General features: G+C 46.5%; 1 protein-coding gene across 1 annotated transcript in view; it reads left to right on the top strand.

The window, feature by feature from the left end:
• LOC107394386 (sodium/potassium/calcium exchanger 3) overlaps positions 1-12,500 on the top strand; it is a 32,724-nt gene that overhangs the window by 705 nt on the left and 19,519 nt on the right. Inside the window, exons 1-2 of the mRNA XM_054743838.2 lie at positions 1-2,634; positions 4,432-4,554. The exon at positions 1-2,634 is cut by the window's left edge and continues 705 nt beyond it. Coding sequence (XP_054599813.2) covers positions 2,463-2,634; positions 4,432-4,554 — 295 coding nt within the window. The 5' untranslated portion in view covers positions 1-2,462. The remainder of the gene's footprint in view (positions 2,635-4,431; positions 4,555-12,500) is intronic.

Genomic DNA, 12,500 nt, shown 5'->3' with positions numbered 1-12,500 from the left:
GGGTTGTTTGTGTGAAAGCTCCAGGCTGGACCATTCCAGAGGATCTAGATTTGGGTTCTAGACTAAACAAAGCCTCAGAGAGACCAAGTGGTTCTGGAACCAGACCAGTCCCAGTTAGTTATGGGTTCGGAACCGAGGAGACGCAGAAACGGGTTCGGATCTGTCGTTTGGAATCGGATGTTGTCGGTTTTTAAATGTTTTACTTTTTTCAAAGTTTTAAAATGAATAAAAAACCAAATACAGCCAAATGATGAGAAGGAACAGGAAATGATGTCATTAACAGTCGGGACGTGTCTAATTAATGGATCCTAATAGAAAAAGAATCTTCTGGGTCCAGACTGTGGTTCTGAGAGGAATGGCCACTTGGTTAGGAAGTCATCCCACTGACTGAAGGGTGCCTCCTGAGACGGCACTTCCAGAACCACCCGGACCGGCATTTCCAAAACTTCATCAGGCTCCAGAACCGAGACATCCTGATGCCGACCCGGCCCAGCTCTGGTACAGATTCTGAGATGGATCAGAGCCAGAGTGGGAATGTGGTCAGATGGATCAGAATTCCAGATCTCCATTGGAGTGTAAGAGGGGAAAGGAGCATCCAGGCGGATCAGAACCAGGTCCAAAATGTTAAGGGGATCTGGATCAGGGTTCTGTGTCTTTAAGGGCAAAAGAACCATGGAAAAGGTTCTGGGCCGTTCGGACTCCTGCCTAAAAGAGAACGGTGGCAGTAAGCTCTGAGAGTCAGCGGACCGGGTCAGGATCCGATCCAGAAGGGAGAACTTTGGGATCGTGTTCAAGTTTGATGTGAATGCTGGAATTTCTGGTTCCGTTTCACCTGAAAACCCAAACAAGAGTTTAGGAGTGATCAGGAGGAACCCATGGGGTAAAACCCAACAGAACCTCACTCAGAACTCCCAGTGGTTCCCGTTTTAAATCCAGATGTTGTTTAGTTTATTCCCAAACAATCCGGAGTTATCCAATCCCGAGCGGGTTCGGTTCCACCGCTGCAGGTAAAAGTTTTCACGGCACCGTTCCTCAGAACTGGGTCAGTTTATTTGTATTCCTCGTCCGTTCCTGTCGGAACCACCAGGGAATAATGGCTGCCAGGCTCCACGGAACGCATCCCAGAAACCCGTCCGCGAGAATAAAAACATGAAAATCAAACAAGAGCCGCTGCAGACATGAGGAGCAGTCCTCAGGGACAGCGGACACGTCCTCTAGTCTCGAGTCTTTAGAGGACAAGTTAGTCTCGAGTGTTTAGAGGACAAGTCATCCTGTAGTCTTGAACCTTGAGGGAAAATAATTATTTCTCCATGTCTTCAGAGAACACGGCATTTATAGTCTCGAGTCTTCATAGAACAAGTCATCCTCTAGTCTCGAGTCTTTAGGGAACAAGTCATCCTCTAGTCTCGAGTCTTCATAGAACAAGTCATCCTCTAGTCTCGAGTCTTCATAGAACAAGTCATCCTCTAGTCTCGAGTCTTCATAGAACAAGTCATCCTCTAGTCTCGAGTCTTTAGGGAACAAGTCATCCTCTAGTCTCGAGTCTTCATAGAACAAGTCATCCTCTAGTCTCGAGTCTTCATAGAACAAGTCATCCTCTAGTCTCGAGTCTTCATAGAACAAGTCATCCTCTAGTCTCGAGTCTTCATAGAACAAGTCATCCTCTAGTCTCGAGTCTTTAGGGAACAAGTCATCCTGTGGTCATGAGTCTTTAAGGTACAAATGATTATTCCTGAGGGAAGTTATTTTCTTGTCTTGAGATTTTAGGGAATAAGTTAGTCTCGAGTCTGTCTTTTTTCTTTATAAAATTATATTATTTTTTATTTTTTAACATTAAACAATAATTATTTCAGAAATATCCGGTTATCATCTTATTTGTTAGAAATATTATTTCATATTTAAGCTTCAAAGGCAGAAACGCAAGTCTCTCTATTTCCCAATGAAGACAAGGTGTAGGTAGACGGTTACCATGGCAACATAATCAGGTGGACTAGAATGTTACGTTTTTGTGGAATTAAAATAGTTTTTGATAAAAACATCAAACAGAAGGAAGTTTCTTCCAAGCTTAAAACAAACATGAAATAAAAAGTTGATTTTTCCACCGGAGGGGATTTCTGCGTGTTTCTCGGTGCGCGTGCGCCCCGCGTCTCGCGCTCCCTCTCCACCGCTCCTCAGCTCAGAGACTCATCCTCATGGAGATCCTGCAGAACCGAGACCGAACCCACCTCTCAGCATGACACCGGAGCACAAACCGGCGCCCTGACGCTGAGAGCCGAAGATCAGTTTGCGCCATTTTACGCCGCAGCATCTCCGCGGTACCGGTTCGGAACTTTTCACCCCCCACCCCCTCCTCCCACTCCTCCGCACTTTGGAGGGATAAACCCGCTTCCCGGGACTTGCAAGAGGTCGACTCTCCAGGTTCTGGTGGAGTGGAGGCGGGACTCGGGGGGGAGGGCTCCGGGATGGATGTGTCAGCCTCTTCGGGTATCCGGTACCGGAATCAAGTGATGCCGGACCGGAGGAGGGTCAGAGCGAGGCGGAAACGGAGAAAGGAGTTGGTTCTGATCCAGATCTGCCTGTTCGGAGGGTTGCTGCTGGTCGTCAAGGGGATTTCATTCCTAACAGAAGATTCAGGTAAGTCACGGACGCTCACGCGCTCAGCGGCTCTCTGGATAACCGAGTTTGTGATTTCGTCTCTAAAAAAAAAAGAAAGCAAACAACAATAATAAATATTATAATAGTTTTATGAAACTCTAAATAGTCTTGATTTGGAGACAAGAGTCGCTGAAAAGAAACCCAAGTTGACTTTTTTTTACAAGAACCCAGAATCTGAGATCCAACATGATTCATTAGTTCACCAGATGAACACATGAATGTTATTATTAAACACAACTGAAGCGGCTTCTTGTTTCAGGTGGTTTTACCTGCAGAGCCAGAATCCGGGACACTCCGTCCTGCAGTCTCCTGCCCCCCCCCCCCCCCACACACACACACACACACACACACGCACACACCAGCAGCAGCAGCAGCAGCACCCTCCCAGGGGGCTTTATTTGCATGTTTGCATCTTCAGATCCTCTTTCATGGAGTCAACCATAGCCGGAGTCGGAGGAGACGATCCGCTTTGGTCTTCAGGAGATCTGATGATGCATCAAGTCACCATGTTTGAGTTTAAATCGGCCTGTTGGGATTTCAGTCATCATTAGTGATCGGGTTCTTTACCAGGAGTTGTCCTCCTCCTCCTCCTCATCGTTCATTTCTTCCATGGTGAGGAGGAAGGAGGAGCCGCCTTCCTGGCTGCTGTTGTAGGGCGGAGGTCAGGCAGGTGAGAGGTTCACACACCTGAGGAACTCAGTAACTTTTTATTCCAGCTGAAGTTCATGTCCAGACCTGTGGTTGTCCGGTTGGGAGCGGCAGCGCTCCCACTGCGCTCCATGAAGGATGAAATGAATCCTGCTGCTTTCTGAAGGAGCGTGCAGATGCCGCCGCAGTGGGAGCTCCACGAGGTGGGCTGCTGCTGCTCCACTCCCCTCTTTTGTTTTGGAAAATCATGAAATTCCACTTGAATGGATGAAATCTGGAGGTGGGGGTGCAAACATCCAATCCACACGTCTGGGAAGCTGGCCCAGATGTTCGTTACCTCGTTTCTACGTACGGTCCAGTTCAGATCCCAGCTCAGGCTTGCTGCATAGTTGTGGTTGTTTTCATTATCTTTTATAAAGTTTATGCAGAAATATTCAAAAATTCCAGCTGACAGCTGTTTAGGGATCTAAATTCCTGCAAGGCAGCATTCCCTCTGAAGATCTTCATGAGTTTAACTAAAGAACCGTGAGCAGGCGCTGGTGAGAAAGTGTCTGGAGGTCTGATTTTAGACAGGATCTTCTCCAAGTTGTGGTTTTCCACGAGGCACTGGTTCGGCGTCCGGTAAAAGACGCTACAGGATCTGGTCCAGCTTTGCTTCTATTGCTCGGAGACTGAAAACGAGTCGCTGGTTCCTCCAGCTGCAGATGGAGATGAAGGATTTATTCATAAAGTTGATGAACAAAAGCCTCAGCTTTACTCTCGATGACGATGAGGAGGAGAGCAGCATCTCATAACTCTGACATCGGAGCAGATCTAGGTTCAGACTGGTCCAGGGGTCGATTCTTCTCCAGGGTGGAGTTCTTCTGAATCCCAGATGTTTATGTTCTCCTGTAATAAAAACATCCAACCATGCTGCAGCTCTGCAGCGACACCGTCATGATAACGTTACCTGGACAGATGTCAGCTCTGGTTCTGACCCTACATGTTCTTCACATCCACACTGTGTCATTTTGGATGGGGTTATGGTTCTCTGGAATCATGAATCCGACTCAGAATCCTGATAAGTTTGTGTGTAAAGTCTGGCTCCAGATGGAATAACCATCTTTCTCTGTGACAACCCTCTCCCAGGGCTCGACATGTCCATCCTGGGTCAGGAGAGACATGCAGGAAGGAGGCTTCTGCAGGAGATGGACAACAGCAGCCTGGAGGCAGCAGAGATGGACGAAGAGCCGAAGAACTGCACCGCTCCAGGTAGGACCAGGACTAGGTGACATGGGAGGACGCCGGAGTCCTCCTCCTGCTGTTTGGTCATGTGATTCCTGCAGCAGGACGAGGTGTTCCGGTCACAGCCTGCAGCTTTCATTCCCACCTCTTCTCACCGCTTCCTGTGTGTTTTCTCCTCCGCTTTACTCCATACGGTTTCCACGGCAACGTCGTTAACTGACCATTAACAGGTGACGTGAGTTTTGGTTTCTAACAGAAAACCAACTCAAGTTTTATTGTTTCAGATCCAGTAGCTCTCAGCAGCTGGTCACGGACTGGGAAGGCTTGGGAGGAGCTGGGGATGAAATGGTGAATAAATTCAGAAGTCATGTGACTAAATTAGGACAAGAAAATGTTTCACGTCCCCCTCCAGCGCTCCGCCTGACCCAGAAAGGTGGGAAGGTGTTCCCCTAATCCAACCGATTCTGGGTTTGAGAGCAGATACCGATTCTTGTAAATTGTAAACATCATCAGTAAAAATTCATAATTCACCCTCTCACCACCACACCAAGAAAACCATTTTGCATGATTTTTGCGGGACGAGTCTGATGATTGTTTATTTGGATTTAGGGACTGATGATCTGTTTTTAAGGGTTTAGGAGCTTTGGGACTTAAGTGTCCACGTGAGCCAGCCGGATGAAGACCGAATACGGACGTCTCTTCTGGGATCAGACGCGATCTTTATGTTCCTTTTGTCTCCCAACGTTTGGCAGGAAGTGGCGGTCCCGTCCTGAGTCCTTGGTGCAGAAAGACCTTCTGCAGCCTCCTTCCTGACTTTGCCAATGTCGCTGCAGTCGTCTATTAACGGAGCTCAGGTCAAAGGTCAACCTGCTCTCCTCCCTGCTGATTTCGCTGCTCTTTCCTCGTCTTGCTGCTAAATTTAAAGCAGCACAAGCCGGTGGCTCGGACCCCCTGCCCTCTGGAGGATGGGGAGGATTTTAAAGAACCTCTGAAAGTCTCGTCCTGTTCAGGAGGACACGAGACGCTTGTCTTCTGATGCTCTGAGAGGATGTCCAGCCTGCTGCCTCAGGTCTGTGTCCTCACTCGTCCTCGTGGCCTGAAACAGAAACTTCACCAGAGACCTCCTCTTCTCTTAGATGAAGTTCTGCAGGGTTCTGCAGGATGTGGGCCTCTCTGGGCTTCTTCTGGGTCCGAGCTCCTCACGCAGAAAACTTTAAGATGAAATGGTTTTTCATTCGGTCATCACCAAGATGAATCTGTAACTGGTTTAATGTAAAGATCTTCAGCTCCATCCTGATCAATCTGAAGCTCCATCTGCATGCCGGCGGCATTGTTTCCAGGCTGATGATGAAGAATCTCGATGTTCTGAGGAGGCCAAGCCGCCGACTGATTGAACGAGCTGCTGATTTGTAGCTTCTGGTTTGTTTCGTTTCTCCTCTCAGCCGTCATCGTCTCTGTGATTTTAATTGTGAGGATCCTGCTGCTTCTGTTGATTTCAGACTCTTTGTTTATGCTCTTCTCCTCCTCTTCATCACTCTCGTTGTCACTCAGGAGGAGGAGGAGGCAGGAGCTGGTGGGGATGTCTGAGGAGGACTTTTGTTGTTTTGGGGCTGAAATTAGCTGAACTCATATGAGAATTTATATTTTATACAGGAATTATTTTACTGAGTTATCTGCACACACAAACACACACACACACACACACACACACACACACACACACACACACACACACACACATACACACACACACGCGTCATTCATGAAAATTTTTCACTCAAGAGTGAAGCTGTTGTGACTTCATCTGCTGCTTACCAGAATGTGATCGATTAAAGAGTGCAGCAGAGGAGTGTGTGTGTGTGTGTGTGTGTGTGTGTGTGTGTGTGTGTGTGTGTGTGTGTGTGTGTGTGTGTGTGCGTGCGTGCGTGTGTGTGTGCGTGCATGCGTGTGTGTGTGCGCTGCTGATCTCAGTGGAGGACATGGAATATCTAGATGAAGCAAACAAACTGTAAACAGATCAGAAAATAAATAAATAAATAAATAATTTAATTAATCAATTAATTAATTAATTAATTAATAATGAACCGAATTAAACGATCTGAAGCTAAAACATTCTGGATCAGCTGTAGATCGATGGAGGTCAGACTGGTTCTGAGTAAACCAGCTGAGAGGCAACATGGATGACTGGTTTAAGGCGGAAATAATGAGTTCAAATTTTGATAATCGCCTTAAACAAAAAACTTCACTACCAATTTAGCTTCTTCCAGACCATCAAACACCCTCTGGGAATGGTGACTAGCATCAGCGGCCATCTTGACTCAGGTGATCAGGTGCATGTGGACATCCAGATGTTCAGGAGGTGTTTAGCTAACAAACAAACAGCTAAAAAGCATTTGGAGGATTTCCTCTGAGGGAATTTTTCATCTGGATCTGGCTGAATCTGAATGCTGCTGATGTCCAAGGTCAGATGTTGTAACAGCTGGACGAGGCATGTCAGGACTGCCTAACGTGCAGATTGGCAAAGTCATCCTGCTTTGTTGCATGAGCTCCGAGCTCCGAGCAGCAGAACGGATCCATCACAGCCGTTAGCCCGGCAGAGTCCGAGCCGTCCCGCTCTGCGTCAAGCTCTTGCTGCTGACCCGCGGAACGCAGACTCTGGAAGTTAAACCGGATTTTACTGGATTCACTCATCAAAATATGTAGATCATATATTTTTGTTTAATGTGAATCACTAACTAAATGTCCAAGATGCATCTAAAGTGGATATTATTTACTCAGTTATAAAAACATTGTTTAAGTTCATATTTTACATCTCTGATTATTAGAAATGATAAATGAGCTGCTGTAATCAAAACAAGGTTTTCTGTTCATGCGAAGACGTTCTGGGACTTTTATTCTGTGACGTATGACCTCTCGAGTGAAAGCAGCTCAGTTAAAGGTCAAATTTATGGCTATTTTTTCTTATTTGAAGATTTAATCTCCAGACCATGAAGCCAAGCAGCCATGAGGCTTTGATGATAACGGACGGATCCGTAATCCCAAACAGTCCAGCCGAGACTGGAAAAGGGACGGACTTTAAATCTGGAATATTGTCCAGATTACAGGCAGAGATTAAGTTTAGTGATGTAAGCTGTAACCAAATCAGAATTCCTGGGATCTGGTTGCCTCAAGGGCTACCTGCTGCTTCATTTTCACTCGTCAGTCGCTTTGGACAAAAGCTTCTGCTAAAAACATAAACATCAGGAAACGTGTGAGGATTCAGTGGTTTAGCGTCTGAGCTGGTTTCAATGGTCCGGTCTAATGTAAACTGGAGAATCCCATTCAGAGCTTAATGGTGGTGTAATCCAGATTAATCAGAAAAACTGTCTTCACACACGTCAGGAGCAAAACTTACAGAAGAAAGCTCCTAACACTAGCGGATGAGCTAACGGCTAGTCAGTGGTGTGGCTAGTCTGCACTACTGGCCAGTGGCAGCTGGTGATTTATTCTTTGGGTGGGGCCATTTCTGCTGTCTACCTGTTAGATGCTCTAGCCTCATATCACCACCAGGGTACACCAAATTACCTTTCTTCTGAGAGAATCCACGATTTCTACTACAAAAATAAGCTAAATATAAAGGCTGAATAAAGCTAAACACACATACTGGGAAAAACAGTAGAAACGATGCAACATGATCCTATCCACAGAAGCAGCCCAGAGCCCAGACGCTCCTCTTCACAAACGAAAGAAAACAATATTTTATATAGTGCCTCTAAAGGTAAAAACCACGAGGCGCTTCACAAAAACTAAAAATGTTAAATATGAACAGAATTTTGAACAATAAATGATTGAAAAATATGTTTAAAATGACTAAAAATAAACTGGGATTAAAAATTTAAGGGAAGGGAGAAAGAAAACTAATTCAAGAGAGGAAAATTGGTGGATCCCGGGAAAGGCGGAATAGGAGAGGGTGATGACGAAGGTCCCGCAAAACGACAACAGGGTAAGTACCAATACTCTACCTGCCAAACGCAAGGACAGCAGCAGCAAAATTAAACAAAGCTAATGTCATGAAGTCAAAAGCATAAATTCACTCTTATCTTTGCTGGTGTTTGGTCATAATAATCTGTTATAGTCAACAACACTTGGTTCGTGTAATCCAGCGTCCCAACGTCACACTGAGAGGATTCCATTTGTTACCTGCTGGAGAGCATTAACAAGTCTCTGATGGCACATCCCATCATTCTCCGGTTCTTCACAATAAAACAAAACTTCGTGTACTCAGCCGCTCTAAAACTAAAAACGGTGAGCTAAAGAAACTGTTGAGTTTACGGTTCGGAGTGAACATCCTGAGGTTCCTCCCAGTTCCGGTCACAGCACACCTGCAACCAAAGGCTCTCCTATTCTTTGTATTGAAGGGGAGGTTAGTTTGTGCTAATAGCTAATCTTTGCTAAAGGCTAACCGGTGCTTACGGTTACTCTGACTCTGCACTTAACTGCCCTGTTACCGTAGAGATTTCATATAAACAGCAGCGGAAGATTTTAAAGATCAGCGCCGTTTTACCGTGACTGCGACACGTTGGTCTTGACTCAGACTAGCCGTTAGCCCATCAAGCCTGAAGGGTGTAAATTCTGTTTTGCTGGACAGTCTGTCCAGGAATAACTTCCAAATGTGCACAGAAACTCACTTCAGAATCCCTTTAACTTTGTTCTCATCCAAGGAAGATGTTTCAGGTTCCAACACTGATTAATTTTCTACGATAAAAAGTGTTTAAGGATGCTCGTGTTTAGCACGAGTCTTACAGTTACAATTCACACTGGTAGTTGGTGCTTAACCTGTGTGTTCTGTTCTGGACGCACGAAGGACAGAACTTTGCAGAAGGGACAGGATTCAGAGCTGAGCATCCCGCCAGCTGAGCTCATGGGAATGTGGGTGCAATGCCGGTGACTCATACAAAAGTGTGAGCTGATTGAGCGGCTCTAAGAATCTTTTTTACAGCTGATTAAACGCTTTACTCTTGTTAAAAGTGTGAAGTTACCTGGAAGTTGCAGACCTGCTGCTGCAGCTTAAAACCATCTGATCTGGGCACAGCAGCCATGTGTCAAAGACGATGAGTCACAAGGAGGTGAGCTTTGTGCGCGCCTTCAATAGACCAATTCGAAGCAGCTCCAGAGGAGGCTGCAATGCCAGCGTTGCCATGGTAACGGGTGCAGTTTAGCTGTGAGTCATCGTTGTCGTAGCGAATGGCCAGGGTCAGGCACAAACTTAGCCACATGCTGCTCTGACTAGTCGTCTTGTTGAGCTGGAGGACGCAGCACGATGCTGGATGTGGTTACCATGGATACGGCATCCAACAGAACTTTTCTGCATTGCTCTGGAAGATGGAGGCACTTCCTGGATTCTTTGAAGGATACCATCCATCCATCCATCCATCCATCCATCCATTCATCCATCCATCCATCCATCCATCCATCCATCCATCCATCCATCCATCCATTTTCTTCCGCTTATCTGGAGTCAGGTCACAGGGACAGCAGCCAAAGTCAAGAGGCCCAGACTTCCCTCTCCCCGGCCACTTGGGCCAGTTCTTCCTGGAGAATCCCAAGGTGTTCCCTGGCCAGGTGAGAGACATAGTCCCTCCAGCGTGTCCTGGGTCTCCCATCATGCCTCCTCCCTGTTGGACATGCCTGGAAAACCTCACCAGGGAGGCATCCAGGAGGCATCCTGATCCACCTCAACTGGCTCCTCTCAATGTAGAGGAGCAGCGGGTCTACTCCAAGCCCCTCCCGGATGACCGAGCTTCTCACCCTATCTCTAAGGGAGAGCCCAGCCACCCTGCGGAGAAAACTCATTTCGGCCGCTTGTATCCGCGATCTCGTTCTTTCGGTCATTACCCAAAGCTCGTGACCATAGGTGAGGGTAGGAACGTAGATCAACCGGTAAATCGAGAGTTTCGCCTTCACCACGACAGACCGGTACAACGCCCGCATCACTGCAGATGCAGCACCAATCCGCCTATCGATCTCACGCTCCTGTTTTCCCTCACTCATGAACAAGACCCCGAGATACTTCAACTCCTCCACTTGGGGCAGGACCTCATCCCTGACCCGGAGAAGGCATTCTACCCTTTTCCAATGATCAGATTTCAAGCATTATCTACAATTTTATGTTTGAACATCTGCCTCAGTTAAAACAAGTCCTCAGTCGTCCACATCTGGATGTGATTCCGTCCTGTTGCATGCTGGGAGAGGGAAACTTGGGAAACAGCTGCTGCTGGAAACCGTGGAAACGCGAAACAGTCATCAGGCTAATTATTCACAATGTTTGGTGCAGCTTTACGAGTTTATTTAGAGGTGAAAGAAAAAGAAAACTTTCTTATTGGTTTAGTTGTTAAAACTGAAACTCTGACAAAAAACTCAATATTTAAAGAAAATTGCAAATTGCTAAAAACATCCAACAGTTTGCAAAAGAATTCCGTTTGACTTTGAGAGAGGATGGTAAAAACGTCTGTGTGCACGCGCGTGTGCACCAAAACATCCCACTAAAAGCAGCAGCGTTCCCAAATGTCACGCGCAGCTCAGCATGGTAGCGGCGCTCCTGACATGCAATGTGTCAGCCCACATCTTCTTCCCCCACTGAGCATGTGCAGAACGAGCCCCCAGCCGTGCACGTGCGCTCTGAAAATGCACGAGACGTTGACGAGGAAGACCTGCTGTGTGCATACCTAACGGCGGCACGGGAATCTTTGTTTATTTGTCTGTGTGTGATGCTGTTTGCTCCGACTCGCTCACCGTTACCATGCTTCCTGTTTGTTGTTGCTATGGCGACGTAAGCATCCACAGCCTCAGCTCAGTCGTCTCTGCTGCGTGAGTGAGTTAGAAGACGTTAACAGCAATTCCCTTTTCGTCCTGATGGATGTTGAGGTCGTAAAGGTCAAAGTTCATCAGCCGCTTTAGGTTATTAGTGCTTTTCTAATCAGAGTCTGAGCCTGCAGACAGAGGAGGGTTCCCGCCGCCCGGCTGGAGGAGAACTTACGACTCTCTCATCAGGATGAAAATCAGAGTTATCTCCTCGCTTCAGAGAGCTCACTCTCCTCACATAAAATCTAAATGTCCTCGCCAGCTGTGGCTTATTTCTGCATCACGCAGAGATCTTTGTCTGATGTTGACTGAATGCTTTCATGGTTCCAGATCGTCTAGAAGATGAATCAGAGAACAGGATGACTGAAGCAGATCAGATGACATCTGTTCTCGGTCGCAGCTTCTTCCTGTTTGGTTTTGTTCGGTAAACAGAGCTAAAGCCGCGCTCCTCACCTGTCAAACACAAACCTTTTATTCACAGCTTGAGTCACAAGTTTGTTTCCTCTTTTTATCAAACTGAGAAAAGCAGAAAACAGTCACTGCTGAGCTAAATCAGCTGGAATAAGAGAACCTCATGACAGCGAATCAGTAAAAAGTCAAGCTTAGATGAATGCAAACACAAATAAAGACTCTAACCAATCCCTGCTTTAGGTCAGAAGTTTGAAGAAAATATCAGAATAATTCACCAAAAAACAAAATCTTTGTTCTGATTCTTTATAAGAAAGGTTTCTGCACTCTGGATGATCTTCTATACTGCTGTTACGAGTCCCTGAGGCCTCTACCAGTCAGCCATGGTGCAGTTACCATACCATAAGGTTACACAGTCAGCAGGCTCTCCATGGACAACCAGCAGAAGGTCATGAGCAGCTGGGGTTCTGGGTTTGCTCCCTGCTGGCTCTTCTGAATGACCGCTGTGATGTTGTCAGACCAGGATGAAGTTTACTTTTACAGCAGCCCAGAGGGTGACCAACGTGCTTCACATTAAAATAACATCAGGATATGAAATCACAGAATCACTGTAAGACGGAAATAGTCAAAAGTACTTTACTAACATGTGACTGACCATTCACGTAACTAACGAAGCAAAGAACATGTTCGTTTTTGGTCCGGTCCAGGCTGCAGCACATCCTGAG

The sequence above is a fragment of the Nothobranchius furzeri genome, chromosome 6 (assembly GCF_043380555.1).
Source record: "Nothobranchius furzeri strain GRZ-AD chromosome 6, NfurGRZ-RIMD1, whole genome shotgun sequence".
NCBI classification, from domain to species: Eukaryota; Metazoa; Chordata; class Actinopteri; order Cyprinodontiformes; family Nothobranchiidae; genus Nothobranchius; species Nothobranchius furzeri.
The sequence above is the reverse complement of the archived record's forward strand: the minus strand, read 5'-3'. Positions and strand labels throughout refer to the sequence as shown.